This window comes from Camelina sativa, chromosome 9 (assembly GCF_000633955.1).
Source record: "Camelina sativa cultivar DH55 chromosome 9, Cs, whole genome shotgun sequence".
NCBI classification, from domain to species: domain Eukaryota; kingdom Viridiplantae; phylum Streptophyta; class Magnoliopsida; order Brassicales; family Brassicaceae; genus Camelina; species Camelina sativa.
The window spans coordinates 23,611,833-23,630,366 of NC_025693.1; the positions used below are offsets into that span (position 1 = coordinate 23,611,833).

General features: G+C 38.6%; 4 protein-coding genes and 1 long non-coding RNA gene across 6 annotated transcripts; 2 read left to right on the forward strand and 3 right to left on the reverse strand.

The window, feature by feature from the left end:
* On the forward strand, positions 1,480-8,318 carry LOC104711916 (ABC transporter G family member 37-like). Its single transcript, XM_010428696.2, has 23 exons — positions 1,480-2,070; positions 2,162-2,285; positions 2,404-2,489; positions 2,572-2,656; positions 2,751-2,910; positions 3,004-3,080; positions 3,166-3,219; positions 3,295-3,385; positions 3,477-3,778; positions 3,860-4,141; positions 4,235-4,548; positions 4,654-4,814; positions 4,900-5,003; positions 5,120-5,273; positions 5,359-5,496; positions 5,580-5,653; positions 5,737-6,069; positions 6,161-6,451; positions 6,571-6,654; positions 6,762-6,895; positions 6,988-7,215; positions 7,306-7,732; positions 7,850-8,318. Exons 1-23 carry the CDS (start codon positions 1,670-1,672, stop codon positions 8,114-8,116), a joined length of 4,371 nt encoding a protein of 1,456 aa, XP_010426998.1. The 5' UTR covers positions 1,480-1,669; the 3' UTR covers positions 8,117-8,318.
* On the reverse strand, positions 2,217-3,172 carry LOC104711915. The gene is made up of 5 exons (XR_755401.2): positions 3,075-3,172; positions 2,931-2,991; positions 2,731-2,834; positions 2,390-2,594; positions 2,217-2,303 (listed from the first exon to the last, which is right to left on the reverse strand). It is a non-coding gene; the product is annotated as an uncharacterized LOC104711915 (long non-coding RNA).
* LOC104711918 lies at positions 8,498-10,270 on the forward strand. The gene is made up of 4 exons (XM_010428699.2): positions 8,498-8,788; positions 8,897-9,072; positions 9,344-9,536; positions 9,685-10,270. The coding sequence occupies exons 1-4, from the start codon at positions 8,695-8,697 to the stop codon at positions 9,912-9,914; spliced, it is 693 nt and encodes a 230-aa protein (XP_010427001.1). The 5' UTR covers positions 8,498-8,694; the 3' UTR covers positions 9,915-10,270.
* On the reverse strand, positions 10,181-12,704 carry LOC104711917 (serine/arginine-rich splicing factor RS2Z32). Of its 2 annotated transcripts, none has more exons than XM_010428697.2 (7): positions 12,594-12,704; positions 12,141-12,254; positions 11,611-11,650; positions 11,391-11,486; positions 11,097-11,290; positions 10,905-11,006; positions 10,181-10,721 (listed from the first exon to the last, which is right to left on the reverse strand). In XM_010428697.2, the coding sequence occupies exons 2-7, from the start codon at positions 12,245-12,247 to the stop codon at positions 10,406-10,408; spliced, it is 855 nt and encodes a 284-aa protein (XP_010426999.1). In that variant the 5' UTR covers positions 12,248-12,254; positions 12,594-12,704; the 3' UTR covers positions 10,181-10,405. The 2 variants fall into 2 exon arrangements, with proteins under 2 accessions (XP_010426999.1, XP_010427000.1); XM_010428698.2 differs by having other exon boundaries at positions 11,611-11,885.
* On the reverse strand, positions 12,855-15,864 carry LOC104711919 (ABC transporter G family member 20). Its single transcript, XM_010428701.2, has one exon. The coding sequence runs from the start codon at positions 15,213-15,215 to the stop codon at positions 12,993-12,995; it is 2,223 nt and encodes a 740-aa protein (XP_010427003.1). The 5' UTR covers positions 15,216-15,864; the 3' UTR covers positions 12,855-12,992.

The window sequence follows — 18,534 nt, forward strand, 5'->3', positions numbered from 1 at the left end:
AAATCGATTTAAAAATGTTTGCAGTTTACTTCAATCGTGTTGATTCTCGAGAGAAAAGATGAAGTAAAGAGAAATAAATTGAATGCGTCAAAAATTGTCGTACGAAACTACGAGTAGAAAGAGAACATTTTTAATTATTATGAATTCAAGTTCAATTAAAAAAAAAAAAAGGAGACAAACGGCAAAGGGGGCAGGTTTATTTAAGCTGATGGAGGGCTGTGTCATGCTGATTCGTTTATTAGTATTGTTTATTTTTCATTGTAACCAACTTTTCTTTCAACATCTTAACATGTCATTGCTTTCATCCTCTTTCTTTCTTTTACTGTTTTTATACGCAGATATATATTACTAAGAGGATGGAACACATGTTTCTATTTTTAGAGAAAAGAAAACGCAATTTTAATTAGTCTTTAAAATATATAAATACATGATAAATGCATCAAATAGAGGTAATATTTTTGTCATCTGTTATAGAATACAAATAGATAATCATTTTAAAACTTTTAATCCTATTTTTATTTTCCCAACCGAAACCCAATATATGAAATTAGAATCATGAAACTCTCTTGTTGGGGAGTCTTACATGGATCTTACAATATACATGGGTAAATTGAAATAGAAAATCATGGAAAGATGTTTGCAAAACAACTTTAAGAACCCATACCAAAAGATAACAAATAAAGCGGCTAAAACAATACCAAAGATAAGGGAGTCTACCAATCTAAAAGATATCAAACAATTTCTATAGAGAATTAAAAACCAGTCGGTCATAAAGAACGAAACCAAAACAAAACCGCCATCTTTTTAAAATAGCAATTATAAAACTGAAAAATTCTTACTACATTCTACTATCTCGGAAGCATGAAATCTTCCATAATCCGGCGCGAAAAAGGCATGTAGGACACATATTGATGCCCATTATTTTGGAGACACAACCGTTATTTTTAGAGAATTCCAGTTTTGACTATTTTTAATGAACGGTGTTTATCTTATTATATATAATTTTTTTTTTCTATTATATAAATAAATATTTTTAAAATTTGTTATAATATAATTAAATGATTTTATCATTTGTGATGAGTAAATACTTTTTTCCTGTAACATTTAGATACATAACCATACTTAATTATGTGATTTTGTTGTAATATTGGTGGGATTCATGCTGCTTCTGTTGGTTGGAATAGTCCAATATATAAACCATATGTAATTATTGTGTGATTTTGTTTAAAGGGAATCTAAAATTCTAAACTATGAAACATATAGACATCATAAATATAAAACTGAGATTTAATTCTCCACGATCTTACAGCTTTCAACGAGAACTTTGAGTATTGCAGCGATTACATAAATTAAAAAGTACTACAAGTAATCTAGTATAATCATATCTTCCTCTTCTAGAAATTGTCTTTTCCCAGTTGATAGCATTTGTTTTATTATTAGTTTAGTATAACATACAAAATAAATGACCTTGAAACTCGGGAATAGATTCAAAAAATGAGAACAGAAGCTGATGTAGTCCCTTACATCATTGAAGATTGAAATGTGTCAATTTGAAGGATCCAAAGATATATATAAATATACACAAGTCAAAATGCAAATAACCTTATCTCTCATTTAGACTTTCGAATTTCTAATCTCAAAGAGGTCAACCTCGTTAAGCCAACCCAAAATGGCTCATAATATGGTTGGAGCAGACGAGATTGAGTCGTTGAGAGTTGAGCTAGCAGAGATTGGAAGAAGCATCAGATCATCGTTCCGGAGACACACTTCTAGTTTCAGAAGCAACTCTTCAATATACGAACCTGATAATGATGGTGATGTTAATGGTGATCATCATGATGCAGATTATGCTCTGCAATGGGCTGAGATTGAGAGATTACCAACTGCCAAACGTATGAGATCGACTCTCCTCGATGATGGCGATAAGTCCATCACCGAGAACGGAAAAAGAGTCGTTGATGTCTCAAAGCTTGGAGCAACCGAACGTCATGTCATGATTGAGAAACTTATCAAACACATTGAGAATGACAATCTCAAGTTGCTGAAGAAAATCAGAAGAAGAGTAGACAGGTAAACCTAAAACAAAATCTCTAGAAAATGCTTTACCCTTTTGTGATTTTTTGGTTTCTTGAGAGTTTGAGCTTGAAATTTTGTTGTGCAGAGTTGGGATGGATTTACCGACCATAGAAGTGAGGTACAAAAGTCTAAAAGTGGAGGCCGAGTGCGAGATTGTTGAAGGGAAAGCACTTCCAACATTATGGAACACTGCTAAGCGCGTAATCTCTGTGAGTACTCAAAAAGTTCTACAAAATCACAAAGTTGTTATTGTCGACTCCTTCATTAATAGATATAAGTTATCCAAAAGATTCTAAAGTGAATTATAATGTACTTATATTTCTCCAGGAACTGGTGAAGCTCACTGGTGCAAAAGCACACGAAGCCAAGATAAGCATTCTAAATGATGTTAATGGCATTATAAAACCCGGAAGGTTGGTAGTTGAAGGAGTTAACATTATCTTATCACTAGTCTTGATCAATGTTTAACTGTGTTTATTCTTCTTCTTGTTGCAGGTTAACACTGTTGCTTGGTCCTCCTGGATGTGGTAAAACAACTTTGTTAAAGGCCTTGTCTGGAAATTTAGAAAACAATCTAAAGGTTCTAATGATGAAAGCAATTATATCATATTCTTTTGGAGATTTCTTTTTGGTGCAGATATGTGAAATGCGTACCTTTTCTTTTGTTTCCACAGTTTTCAGGTGAAATCTCTTACAATGGATACAGACTAGACGAGTTTGTTCCTCAGAAAACCTCGGCGTACATAAGTCAATATGACCTGCACATTGCAGAGATGACGGTTAGGGAGACAGTTGACTTCTCAGCTCGTTGTCAAGGCGTTGGTAGCCGAACAGGTAAAATTTTATCAACCAACCAATGTACTCCCCAGTCCCCAGTTCATTGAAATGTTATGTATTATTGATTCTCTTGTTTTCCTGCGGAAACAGATATTATGATGGAAGTCAGTCAAAGAGAAAAGGAAAAAGGAATCATTCCTGACACAGAAGTGGATGCTTACATGAAAGTACATTCCTCGGACACTCTCAAATCCCTGAAGCTTATTCTGTTTAAATTCAGGTGGTTGATTAGAGACTTTTTGTTTCCTTTAGGCAATTTCTGTTGAAGGACTCAAAAGAAGTCTGCAGACAGATTATATCTTGAAGGTAATATAGTCTCTTTGATAGCCTGGCTGATAATCTGGCCTTGTTTGGTTCTTAGGTCTTCTGTTGCATTTGCAGATTCTTGGACTTGACATTTGTGCAGAAACATTGATTGGAGATGTGATGAGGAGAGGTATATCAGGGGGCCAAAAGAAGCGTCTTACCACAGGTTAGTTCATAGCTCGAATCCTTCAAAAATATAATTATTTGCTGATATGTTCTTTTCTAAAGCAAGTTCTTGAATCTCTGAATGTTTGCAGCTGAGATGATTGTTGGCCCGACAAAGGCTCTGTTTATGGATGAAATAACAAATGGCTTAGACAGCTCCACAGCTTTTCAGATTGTCAAGTCTCTTCAGCAATTTGCCCACATATCAAGCGCTACAGTGCTTGTTTCGCTTCTTCAACCGGCCCCAGAATCATTTGACCTCTTTGATGACGTTATGCTGATGGCCAAAGGAAGAATCGTGTATCATGGTCCACGCGGCGAAGTCCTGAAATTCTTTGAGGATTGTGGATTTGAATGCCCTGAGAGGAAAGGTGTTGCAGACTTTCTCCAGGAGGTAAAAAAATTCATCCCTAAAATGAAACTTTTGTGCTTTTGAAGTCATGAGTTGTTGATCCTCTTCTGTTCTGCCTTGAAGGTTATATCCAAAAAAGACCAAGCCCAATACTGGCGGCACGAGGATTTACCTTACAGTTTTGTCTCAGTAGAAATGTTGTCGAAGAAGTTTAGGGACTTGTGTATTGGAAAAAAGATTGAGGAAACTCTTTCTAAGCCGTATGATAAATCCAAAAGCCATAAGGACGCTTTATCCTTCAGTGTATATTCACTTCCAAACTGGGAGCTGTTCATAGCATGCATATCAAGAGAGTATCTTCTAATGAAGAGAAACTATTTCGTCTATATTTTTAAGACATCTCAGGTACATTATGAGTTTTCCAAGTCCACAGATGTCTCTCCTTGTCTTTTTTAGATGTTAATAGTATTCCTCAGCTTTCTAGCTTTATCTGCGCAGCTTGTTATGGCCGCATTCATCACTATGACTGTGTACATCCGAACACGGATGGGTATTGATATCATTCATGGGAATTCTTACATGAGTGCCCTCTTTTTCTCCCTCATTATACTTCTTGTTGACGGATTCCCAGAGTTGTCTATGACGGCTCAACGCCTAGCCGTGTTTTACAAGCAGAAGCAGTTGCGTTTCTATCCTGCATGGGCGTATGCAATCCCGGCAACAGTGTTAAAGGTCCCTCTCTCGTTCTTCGAATCTTTAGTTTGGACCGGTCTCACATACTATGTCATTGGATACACCCCTGAAGCCTCCAGGTGAGCTTTCTCCCCTGTTACTTGGCATTTAACACCTATACAAGGTTCACATTCAAGTCTGGGAGTGATCAGGTAACTGTAGAATGACAAGGTTCAATGTTATAGGTTCTTCAAGCAGTTCATCCTACTGTTTGCTGTTCACTTCACCTCGATATCCATGTTTCGGTGTCTAGCTGCAATCTTCCAGACAGTAGTTGCTTCAATCACAGCTGGTAGTTTTGGTATATTAATAACATTTGTCTTTGCCGGTTTTGTCATTCCACCAAGTAAGATTTTGCCCCCATCAATGTACTATATCTGGCCTCAAAAGTTGTACCTCAGCATGACTCTAAGGTTTTGTGTTTGCTGCAGCGTCTATGCCAGGATGGCTCAAGTGGGGATTCTGGGTAAATCCTTTGAGTTACGGTGAGATTGGGCTATCGGTAAACGAGTTCCTCTCCCCAAGGTGGAATCAGGTGATACTCTCTTAGCCTCTTACCTTCCTTTTCTCTCTTAATCAGCCAAGGCTTCTTCTTTATTTGTGGTATACTCTTCAACACTAATCAATATTTTTCTGGCTAAACACATGTAGATGCAACCCAATAATGTTACCTTAGGGCGAAGCATACTCCAAACCCGTGGACTGGACTACGAAGGTTACATGTACTGGGTATCATTATGTGCCTTGTTGGGTTTCACTGTGCTCTTTAACATCATTTTCACCCTGGCTCTGACTTTCTTGAAATGTAAGTTCATCTTCTACTAAGTAAATGTAAGTGCTTTCAAAACACAGCCCGTCACATACTAAAACGTTCTTTCCAAAAATGACAGCACCCACATCATCTAAAGCCATGATTTCACAAGAAAAACTCTTTGAGCTGCAAGGAAAAGAAGATTCAACAGGCGACTCTCCAGTCAAGAACAAGACTACAGGTTCCCCTGTAAAGACCAATGAAGATGAGAATACAGGTGAAAACTTTGTTCTCTATCTTCCCACTTCTCTCATATTCACCATTTTCTCCTCCCACTAATACTTTTCTCTTTGACCACAGCCAAGATGGTCTTACCTTTCAAACCCCTCACAGTAACATTCCAAGACTTGAACTATTTCGTTGACATGCCTGTGGTAAAACTATCATAACTCAAAACTGTAAACCATATCACCAGGTATTCTCCATGGCTCTCTAACTTATCGTTTGATGTTTTCAGGAGATGAGAGACCAAGGATATGATCAGAAGAAACTACAACTTCTATCAAACATCACCGGAGCTTTCCGTCCAGGAATCCTAACGGCTTTGATGGGAGTGAGTGGAGCTGGTAAAACCACACTCCTCGACGTTCTAGCCGGAAGGAAAACAAGTGGATACATCGAAGGAGACATCAGAATCAGTGGTTTCCCTAAAGTTCAAGAAACGTTCGCTAGAGTCTCAGGCTACTGTGAACAGACAGATATACACTCACCAAACATCACCGTAGAAGAATCTGTGGTTTACTCAGCTTGGCTTCGTCTTGCTCCTGAGATCGATTCCGCAACCAAAACCGTAAGCCTCCTTCTTCTTCTTCTTCCTCTTCTCCATCAAAATCGATTAAAAATCAAAAAAGTTAAAAGTAACGAAATCGTTTGAAATACAGCAATTCGTGAAGCAAGTGCTGGAGACGATCGAATTAGATGAGATCAAAGATGCATTGGTGGGAGTCGCCGGAGTGAGCGGATTATCGACGGAACAGAGGAAGAGATTGACGATTGCGGTGGAGTTGGTTGCGAATCCGTCGATTATATTCATGGATGAGCCAACGACGGGGCTAGACGCGAGAGCAGCCGCCATTGTTATGAGAGCTGTGAAGAACGTCGCTGATACTGGACGTACCATCGTCTGTACTATTCATCAGCCTAGTATTGACATTTTTGAAGCTTTCGACGAGGTAATTTCAAAAATCGGCTCGGAAAGTAATGTTTTTATATTTTGACCCCAATACTTTTAATCTTATCAAATCAAGTCAGATATTCACACTAAACTAAAGTTTAAACTTGAATTTTTCAGTTGGTGCTTCTTAAAAGAGGTGGTCGCATGATCTACACAGGACCATTAGGTTTACATTCTTATCATATCATCGAGTATTTTGAGGTAAGTTTTGCTTATGTAATGTTTTTTAATCCATGATTGTTTTTTTAACCAAAAAAGAGAGTACAAAACCTTATTTTGTTGTTGTTGGGGTTAAATAAAATAAACAGAGTGTTCCTGAAATACCTAAAATAAGAGACAACCACAATCCAGCAACATGGATGCTTGATGTTAGTTCACAATCTGTAGAAGTTGAACTTGGCGTTGATTTCGCAAACATCTACCATGAGTCTGCTCTTTACAAGTGAGTAACTCTTCAATACTATATATGCTTAAGCGTTGTGTTATTGTTCTGAAAAAAAATTGGTTTTAATGAAACATGTGTGATTGTTATAGGAGAAACTCAGAGCTTGTGAAACAGTTGAGCCAACCAGATTCAGAATCAAGTGATATACATTTTAAGAGAACTTTTGCACAAAGTTGGTGGGGACAATTCAGATCTATTCTATGGAAAATGAATTTGTCTTATTGGAGAAGCCCTTCTTACAACCTAATGCGTATGATTCACACATTAATCTCATCTTTGATCTTTGGTGCACTCTTCTGGAAACAAGGCCAAAAAATGTAAGTTCAAATGACACATATCTTTTATTGTAACACTTAATGTCTCATCTTGATTGTTAATATTTTGATATGTGTGTTTTTTTTTTGTAGAGATACTCAACAGAGTTTGTTCACTGTATTTGGAGCAATCTATGGTTTGGTACTCTTCTTAGGGATAAACAACTGTTCATCAGCTCTTCAGTATTTTGAAACAGAGAGAAATGTCATGTATCGCGAAAGATTCGCAGGGATGTACTCGGCGACTGCTTACGCATTGAGTCAAGTGGTGACTGAGATACCTTATATATTCATACAAGCTGCCGAGTTTGTGATCATAACATATCCAATGATCGGTTTCTATCCTTCTTCCTACAAAGTCTTTTGGTCACTCTACTCTATGTTTTGCTCACTTCTCACTTTCAACTACCTTGCCATGTTCCTCGTCTCCATCACACCAAACTTTATGGTTGCCGCGATTCTTCAGTCGCTTTTCTACGTTAATTTCAATCTATTCTCCGGGTTTTTGATCCCCCAAACGGTAAGAGATACATCGACCAGTCCTTATCTTGACAAGAATCTTTATTACAAAGAAGGAAATGTTATGTACGTACGTATAATGTGTTTCTTTCTTTTGATGTGTTTGAAAAAATTGCAGCAAGTTCCAGGGTGGTGGATTTGGTTATATTATCTAACACCGACGTCATGGACACTAAACGGGTTCATCTCGTCTCAGTACGGTGATATTCATGAAAAGATCAATGTCTTTGGAGAATCCACGACGGTTGCAGCATTCTTGAAAGACTATTTTGGATTTCATCATGACCGTTTGGCGGTTACGGCGGTTGTTCAAATCGCGTTTCCCATTGCGTTTGCTTCTATGTTTGCATTCTTTGTGGGCAAACTCAACTTCCAACGAAGATGATCATGCCAATTAGTAGTCTTCAACATCATTTTTAGAATAAACAAAATAATACTTCTTTTTCTTTTTGTGAAAATGTATAATTTTTTTTGTTTTTGTATGGATGTATATTGTATATGATTTTCAAGAAATTAAAACAAAGCATTGTTTAGGTGGTTGATGCAAAGTCAAAAATATGTTTTGAGTAATTTGTATTCTCTTCTAATTTCTTAGTATTCTTTTTTTCTCTGTATGACATATACATTAATTTGGTTTATTCAGTTGTTTTTAATAGTATATTTTATACATTTGTTAAAACTATTAATCCTTATCTTTGACAAAATCTGAAATCTATATAGGATTTACTTTAATTTTTAATAGAAGTCAGAAAACCAAAGCGGTCAATGCAAGAGGGTCGGTTTGTTCTTTTTCTTCCCGGTACGCTATTTCTCCAACGCCGTAGCCAAGACTCAACGAGATTCTGATTCAACAGTTGCGTGATTCAACGCATCCTTTAATCCTCCTCTTTGGATCAACCCACCCGTCGTTATAAAACATTGATCGGATTCGATCGAGCGATTTCGATATTAAGGAATCGCGAGATGTCAATCCGAATTCCACAACCAGCAGCTTCTTTGGATTTTCGCGGTTTCATCTTCTGTTTCTTCATCTTCTTCTTCTTCAGCTCGTTCCCTGGTATTAATCTCTGATTAAGCTTCCATTTCGAATTCCAAGTACTGAAATCGGGCAAGGGTTTCGTTGTAATTAAAATATTTGTTTGATGATGATCCTTTTAACACACAGGAACAATACTAACACAAGAAGTTACATTAGATTCGATTCAGATTTTCCAAACTCACGATTGGTTCTCGAGTAAGCCTACAGTCTATTTCCAATGCAAAGGAGAGAACAAGACGGTGTTGCCTGATGTCAAAAGCACCAATGTCTCTTATTCGTTTAAAGGCGAAGAGTCTTGGCAGGTTTGTCCAAATGTAGATCAATCGTAGAGATTGAGCTGGTTTCTTGTGGTTTTGATTAATGTTATTGAATTGAGATATTGCTGGGTTTTGTTTGATCTGAAACTAAGACTATAGTGCTGACTTTACCCTAGTAGTTAGTTCTTAGCTATTGACTGGTTCTTTTTTGGGATTGTGGTGTTGACATTGTTTTGGTTGCTGTATCTGCTTCAGAAATTGGATCATTACTGTCTTTTGAGCTCTGTGTTCTCTGTTTTGTTTTCGATATTTTCAGCCCTTAACCGAGCTTAAAGGAACAAAATGCAAGAGATGCGGAATTTATGAAGATGACACCCTTACGCATGATACATTTGACGAATGGGAGCTTTGTCCTTCTGATTTCACAGATGAGGGTAGCTATAAGCGTATCAAGGATAAAGAATTTAATGCTACTTTCCTCTGCCATGGATGCTCACAAGTCGGACCTGGTGAGTTTACCAAGCAACACCATCTTGAGCTTTAGGGTCATTCCTCCAACTATAAATAAGATCTCTCACATGTGTATCTGTTGGCTGTAGCTTCAGTTTGATACTGTTCTGACGTGGAATATCATATGCATGCTTTTTCTTTTTGCAGGTTCGAATAAGGAATCAGGCAATGAGAAGGAAGAAGATAAGGGCGGAATGCATCCTGCAATTGTGGTACTGATTGTAGTTCTCGTGTTAGGTGTAGCTACGGTGGTACTCTTGGTAGGTTATAAGTATTGGAGGAAGAAGAAACGGCAACAAGAGCAGGCCCGGTTTCTCAAGCTGTTCGAAGATGGTGACGAGATTGAAGACGAACTTGGCCTTGAAAATACCCTGTGAAGCTCACTTCAGTGTGGCGTAGTAACTCAAAGTCACCTCTGTGTACATACATACAGAACTTCTTGATCGACCTCACAAGCAGGATTTTGTTTTTGGGCAGAAATAGAGACGAGAAAAAGGATACAATGCTATATACTATCATCATTAGCTTCATCCAAAGACAAATTCAATGTTGTTCTTTCTTGTCATAATGTTTGGCAATCGTTGAATCCTTTTTCACAAAATATTTTGCAAATTAATCGTCACGGTAGACTAAAAAAAAAAAAGATTCAACGAGAACTTTATAAATTTTTGTTCAATACCAAACAAATTTCTGAAAAGTAACATAGCAGAGTTTGAGAGTTGACTAGAAACAAGCTAAAAGAGTCATCAAAGAAAGCAGATCCAAGCATTGCCACGCAACGAAAAGGAAAGTATCAAGCAGAAAGAAAGGGAAATTAAACAACATCCATCAGTACAACATGCTACATTTGGCTTTAACCTGTGAGCCATCAAGGTGACTCACTGCCTTTGGGGGAAGGACGGTTAAGCTCACCCTCATCATCAATAGGACTCCTGTCTTGACCATTAAGTCCAACAGGACTTTCATCACCACCAACAATGGGACTCACAGAGTTCCTGCCATTACCATTCTCTTTTGGGCTACCATCATAGTCTGATCCACGCTTCGGGCTTGCATCAATCACTCTTCTGTCAGGACTCATGCTTTGGTCCCTGCCTTTGGGAGATACAGATCGCTCCATTGCCTTAGGACTGCGTGATCTGTTCTCCACACTTCTCTCTCTTCTCACTGGGGATCGCGATCGACTGATTAAACGAGAAAAAAAGTGTAGAATTAGCATTGTCAACATCAGAACGTCTAGCTTACTAATAGCCAACACAGTAAGAATCATTTCTATAATGCTAGGGAAAATAGTTGTCTAAGTATGAGAACTTTTCAGTATTTGCATTTATAATGCAATTTTCCAGAAGTACAAGTTTACCACTAACCTGTAGCTGCGACCTCGACTGTAACTACGGCTACGACTTGGGCTCCTTCGGCGACGAGGGGAACGGGATTTTACTGGTGACCTGGAGTAGCTTCCACCCTGTCTGGAGTATTATAATCCAAAAGAGATATGAGAAGGAGCTTAATGGATAGAAGTAACTGTGCAAAGAACAAGGATTCAAAGATTTGGGTACCTGGCCTTCTTAGGACTAGGACTGTTTTTGCAGTTTCTCTCAATGTGTCCTCTTTCTCCACAGCGGTAGCATTTATTCTTCCAGTCTCCTGCTGTGCAGTCTCGGGCCCAATGACCATCAACACCACAATTAAAACAGCGACCAGAACCAGGAGGAGGGCCTCTGCTACCATTGTCCCGAGAACCACGAGGCGCCTAACATAAGTTCAAGAGGTTGACAAGATATCAGTAATTAATCATCCAAATCATCAAATCAACGGAGGAATCAGTAGTATAGAGACACAAAACAACTAACCCCTCTTGAAGCCTCCACAGTGATGCGACTTCCATCAAAATCACGTCCATCCAAGGAATATCTTGCGTCATCAGCATCACGAGGATCACTAAATTCCTGTTCTCAAAATGTTAGGGGCAATGATAGATGCATTGCATAGTATATAATTATTTGTCTGCATGTCTAACTTGAGAAATTAAACCCTTAGATAAAAAAAGAAATAGATATTAACAAAACTTACAACAAAGGCATAATCACGCTTCATATCCACATCTCGTACTCTGCGGAAATTGTTGCCAGAAAATCAAGGCCATCATTACTTAAGGTACTCCCAAACACCATTTTTTGAGATTTTCGAGGCCAAATCCATTAAAAACATGCAAAAAAATCAACAAACAAAATCGCCGATGCACCCTCTATACACCAGACGAGAATTTCCACCAATTACACCAAGTCCACCCATTCATCAAACACCATTCATCAAACATCTCCAGGTTTACGCAAACCCCAGAAAACCTTCAACAAGATCATTGAAGTTAAGAAAAAAAAGGAACACTAAACCTAGATCCAGAGTTTTCCCGCATTGGTAAATGCAAAGTAAGATAAACCCCTCTAATTCTAATACCCCTGCAATATCAATGCGGAACCATTCCAGATTCACACCAAAGAACAATTCAACACAAAAAAAAGGAAGTTCACAAACAATAGTCCTCCCAAAGACACAACAATCAAAATAGGCCAATCAAGACAAACAAACACGATTCTATTTACCTTCCGTATCTGCTAAAAAGACGTTCAAGATCCCTGGTACGAGTTCTAGATGATAAGCGGCCAACATAGAGACGAGTGTTCCCATAGCGGTCATCATAGCGAGGCATTGTCAAGCTGCAAAAAATTTCACCATAATTATATCAGATGCATATACATATTAACACAAATCACAACAAGAATCACACTAGCTTTCTTAAAAGCATATAAGCGAGCAGCAATAACACTAACTCAGACCTATTACAAGAAGCCCATGTGAAAAAATCAAGTTTTTATCATCAAAACAATGAATCCCGAAAGATTAACATATTCAGAAGCGAGCAGAAGAACAATTCGTGAGAAAAGAATATTGAATCCCTAATCAGAAGAAGCACGAAACTAATTGAAATCCCAATCTACAGATCGAATCACAAACAATCGAAGCCAAAAATATCCGATTACACAGATTTTTCATACCTGGAGACGGAGACGGAGACGAAGAAGAAGAGTGCGAATCGAAGTAACCCTAATAATTTCGAAACCAAGGAAGTGTACCGCAGGATATATAAGTCTTCTTCTTCAACCCGACAACCCCCCTTATCTTATAACTTGGAAACCGACGAGATTCAACGGTGACGATTTATTGTTAGCTGTCTCAATCAACGGTTTAGATTTAACAGCGAGATAAACGTCGATGTTACCGATATAGAAATTTGCTACGCGTCACTGAGAGAGATGTTTCGTAATATATTTTATTGGGCCTTCATATTTTCCCAAGCCCATTAAAGTTTTGTATTAATTAATCAAACAACATAATTAAGTACAGCATAATCATTGGTTAGTTACTCTAATTTCTTTGTTTAAAGTGTAAGTAAATCAGCGACGCTTGTTCTTGCTTCCGATCAAGAGTGTGAAGTAGAAGAGAACTCTGAAGACGAATCCCAAAGCTACAGTGATCCACAAACAACTCCATTTGCTTATCTCTGTGATCCCTTGCTGTTTCAGTATGTCGATTCCCGTCGTTACGCAAGTCTCCGCCGTCACGTTTTTCCCTAAAACGCCGCTCATGCTCTTGAGTAGGCTGATTTTCACGGCGGCCGGAACTTGTCCCAGCGGCGAATTGTCGAACATCTGGATCCCGCGGACGAAACATTTCGTCGGATCTTCGAATTCGTTCTGCAGAACACCTTCGTAAGGGTACTTCACTAGGGAGAGGTAGTGGAACCAGATCCAGTAAGGAGGGATACGATCTCTGGAGATGAAGAATCCGGAGAAGAGGAGGAAGTAAGCGAGGATCGCTACAACCACCGTGAATCCGATCATCACGTGGGAGACTACACCGGATAAGAACGTGACGAAGGAGCTTCCGGCCCAAAACGCTGTGAGGATTGTGAAGAAGAAGAAGAAGAATCCCTCGGAGCCTCCTGCGAGACCTACAGCCCAGAACGTTGTGGCGGCGAAGGCGGCTGATAAGATTATCAAAGCAGGGATTGAGATGATCGTGTGAGCGAGGACGTATGATGATCTTCTGTAAGCGTTGTAAGCTGTTTCTCTCATGAATATGTAACGTTCTTGTAGGAAGACTGGGATTGCTTCTGCACATGTATAGAATGTTGTAGACATTGCGAATGCGAAGAACCCTAAGCGTTCTTGTATACCTCTTGGTGAATTGTCTAGTTTCCAGAATATTGTGGCTAGGATGATTCCTGTTACTAGAACAGCTCCTAGGCGGATTCCGAATAGCTCTGGTTGTCTACTTGAGTTTAGTATTGATCGTTTGCCAATTACGAGCATTTCTGTCCAGAATGGGTTTGCAAAGGTTTGGAATGAGGATTTTAGGTTTGTTGCTCCGGAGACTAGTTTGCCTCTAGAGATACTTGAGGTGATTGCATCTCTGAGAGATACATTAGTGTTTCTTCTGCTTTGGCTTGAGGTTTGCTTTGCTCGCCATTGTTTGTGGAACTCTACTAAGGTTTTGGTTCCTTCTGGTGAATCTTCAAGCTCACGGATAAGATCGAGTGCGAATTCTGGCTTGTTCTCGTTTTCAGGAATTGGGTGACCGAACTCGGAGAAGAACCGAGGGAGATGTGTTGGGGAGCCGCTGTAAACTGTGTTTCCCCTAGATAGGAAGATTAATTTATCGAGCAAACCCAAGATTCTGTAACTCGGCTGATGGATGGACATAATAACTATGCTGCCGCTTTGTGCAATTCTCTGAAGCACTTTGACAACCATGTAGGCGCTTGTAGAGTCGAGACCAGAGGTTGGCTCATCGAGAAAGAGGATTATGGGATCATGGATTATATCGGTTCCAATTGAGACCCGTCTCCTTTCTCCTCCAGACACACCTCTGTGTCCCTCATCACCGATCACAGTTTTCGCAGCGTTCCTCAGGCCGAGCTGGTCAATCAGAGCTTGAACCCGTGCCTTCTTCTTCTTCTTAGAAAGCGAACTTGGAAGCCTGAACTCCGCAGAAAACATCAAAGTTTCTTCCACAGTGAGCATGGGGAAGAGAAGATCGTCTTGCATCACATAAGCAGATATAACCTTGTGCAGGCTGGATTCAAGAACTTCCCCGTTTAAAGCAATAGCACCGCGTAGGCTCTCTTTTGCGATCCGGTTGGCTAATGCATCGATAAGCGTCGATTTTCCTGACCCGCTTGCTCCAAGAACGGCCATCATCTCTCCTTCCCTGGCTTCACCAGAGATACCATTCAGCAGCACCTTAGTATTCATCTCCATATCATTACCATCAAATGGAGAATTCCCACAACAAGGAAAGGGCGACTTAAACTTCTTCTGGATCTTCACGCTGTAAGTCAAGTCTCTGAAGGAAAGAACAAACGGAGAAGAAGAAGGCACACAAGAAGACGGATTCGAGGCCCAGAAATTGGAGGCAACCGCATCGTCAAAAGCCCGACTGTGGTCATTCCCTTCATCTTCCACACTCATGAGAAGTTCTGCAAGCGTGACAGACACTCGCGCCGTGTCTCTCTGACATCTCTGAAGCTCCACTGACCTGTGGATATTGTAAAACAGAGGGAGGCCATCGCCATTGACCGGTCTAACCGGAGATAGTTTGCCGAGCAAACCAGACATATTGAGGATTATTGTCTGGTTAATGCTTTTTTTTTGGCCTAAGGTAATGTCTCTAAAGCTCTAAACCCACGGAACAATTTTGATCGACTTTATAGGAATCTTTGGATAGGAGAATGAGGGAGAAATTTGTCAATTAGTTTGGTGATCTTTAAGTATCTAACTTTGAGTTGTTTTGGGTTTTGTAGCTTCTACTTTATATACATACGTAGTGTATATAGCTTAAAAAAAATTGAAGGTAAAGAGTAGGTGAGGAGTTGGGCGAATCCATTCGCAGTTTTACATCTATGTATGAATTTTTCTTGTGACGTAAGGTATTCTGTAAAAAAAATCCTGTTTGAGATGGTTTTGTATTCAAAGTGGAAGATTTTTTTTACTCCTATGAATTGCGTATTTATACTTCTGTTTCATCTGCATTTTAGGGAGTTTATGGAATTGCAGTAAGAACAAAGGGGGTAAAAAGAGTATAGCATATGTGACATGTCAGGAATATAATTTCTTCTTGTAATTATCGATATTTGTCGTGAAATTTCTTAATCTTTTTTGTTTATTATAGTCACGAGTTTTCTATATTCACTCACAGGCTCTCTTTTAAGAGTTGTTTTTAACAAGTTGTAAGACTTGTTCTTCGGTGTGTGGACAATATAATTGACTGGCGGTTGGATTTTTTAGCTTTTTGGATCAGTGTCTTCGTAAGGTATACCTAAAGATATTCTCATAATTAGAGAAAGGCATGCCTCTATGAAGCTTAATGACGTATTTTCGAGTATCTGATTTATGTTTAATTATGAACACACTCCTAATAAAAAAAAAGTACAAGGGATTAAGGGAAGTGACTTAAAAAATAAAAAGTACAACTTATAAACAAACGAAAAGGTCATATGGATATAAAAGGATTGGTAAAGAAAGGAACTGAATGTGGAAATTATGGCATCAAAAACATGGAAAAGTTAGGCTGATAGGTTCATGTACACACGAAAATCCAAGAAAAATTGTCATTAGGAATATGTAATACAAAGCTTTAACGTGCCATNTCAGGCCGAGCTGGTCAATCAGAGCTTGAACCCGTGCCTTCTTCTTCTTCTTAGAAAGCGAACTTGGAAGCCTGAACTCCGCAGAAAACATCAAAGTTTCTTCCACAGTGAGCATGGGGAAGAGAAGATCGTCTTGCATCACATAAGCAGATATAACCTTGTGCAGGCTGGATTCAAGAACTTCCCCGTTTAAAGCAATAGCACCGCGTAGGCTCTCTTTTGCGATCCGGTTGGCTAATGCATCGATAAGCGTCGATTTTCCTGACCCGCTTGCTCCAAGAACGGCCATCATCTCTCCTTCCCTGGCTTCACCAGAGATACCATTCAGCAGCACCTTAGTATTCATCTCCATATCATTACCATCAAATGGAGAATTCCCACAACAAGGAAAGGGCGACTTAAACTTCTTCTGGATCTTCACGCTGTAAGTCAAGTCTCTGAAGGAAAGAACAAACGGAGAAGAAGAAGGCACACAAGAAGACGGATTCGAGGCCCAGAAATTGGAGGCAACCGCATCGTCAAAAGCCCGACTGTGGTCATTCCCTTCATCTTCCACACTCATGAGAAGTTCTGCAAGCGTGACAGACACTCGCGCCGTGTCTCTCTGACATCTCTGAAGCTCCACTGACCTGTGGATATTGTAAAACAGAGGGAGGCCATCGCCATTGACCGGTCTAACCGGAGATAGTTTGCCGAGCAAACCAGACATATTGAGGATTATTGTCTGGTTAATGCTTTTTTTTTGGCCTAAGGTAATGTCTCTAAAGCTCTAAACCCACGGAACAATTTTGATCGACTTTATAGGAATCTTTGGATAGGAGAATGAGGGAGAAATTTGTCAATTAGTTTGGTGATCTTTAAGTATCTAACTTTGAGTTGTTTTGGGTTTTGTAGCTTCTACTTTATATACATACGTAGTGTATATAGCTTAAAAAAAATTGAAGGTAAAGAGTAGGTGAGGAGTTGGGCGAATCCATTCGCAGTTTTACATCTATGTATGAATTTTTCTTGTGACGTAAGGTATTCTGTAAAAAAAATCCTGTTTGAGATGGTTTTGTATTCAAAGTGGAAGATTTTTTTTACTCCTATGAATTGCGTATTTATACTTCTGTTTCATCTGCATTTTAGGGAGTTTATGGAATTGCAGTAAGAACAAAGGGGGTAAAAAGAGTATAGCATATGTGACATGTCAGGAATATAATTTCTTCTTGTAATTATCGATATTTGTCGTGAAATTTCTTAATCTTTTTTGTTTATTATAGTCACGAGTTTTCTATATTCACTCACAGGCTCTCTTTTAAGAGTTGTTTTTAACAAGTTGTAAGACTTGTTCTTCGGTGTGTGGACAATATAATTGACTGGCGGTTGGATTTTTTAGCTTTTTGGATCAGTGTCTTCGTAAGGTATACCTAAAGATATTCTCATAATTAGAGAAAGGCATGCCTCTATGAAGCTTAATGACGTATTTTCGAGTATCTGATTTATGTTTAATTATGAACACACTCCTAATAAAAAAAAAGTACAAGGGATTAAGGGAAGTGACTTAAAAAATAAAAAGTACAACTTATAAACAAACGAAAAGGTCATATGGATATAAAAGGATTGGTAAAGAAAGGAACTGAATGTGGAAATTATGGCATCAAAAACATGGAAAAGTTAGGCTGATAGGTTCATGTACACACGAAAATCCAAGAAAAATTGTCATTAGGAATATGTAATACAAAGCTTTAACGTGCCATGTTAGATTTAGGCATACGAGAGTTTGGTGTGGCTGTTATATCTGTTCACTTGATTATTTTACTTTCCTTAGCCAATCTTACAAGAAATCTCAAGAGTTATTAAAAAGTAGATAATAGTAAACTCATGTGTGATTTACATGAGGCCTGTCTGTCTCTGTCAAATTGAAGGAATATAAGACATAAATTATGGAATTTTCACTTAAATAGAGTTTTACATAAAAAAATGAGTTGAGAATGCTTTGGTTTCAAAATAAATCTGTTTAGGTTAGTAAGACTTTCTCCGAAAAGTTTGTTTTGGAATTTTGTGGTTGATAGAAGATATTTTGCAAAAATTCTTAATATTAACATCAAATTTTTGCAATAGTTAATCACTTCCCTTGTACTTAATTTTTTTTTTTGTTTTTTTTTTTGAGTTTTGTCAGGGAGGACTAGAATTAAGGAATCGATTCCCTCCAATTTGAAAATTTGTTCAATTCTAAGATTTGTACATCATAGCTTGTTAAGGGTATCACTATGTGTTGATATGAGACTAGATGACACGGTTTTGTC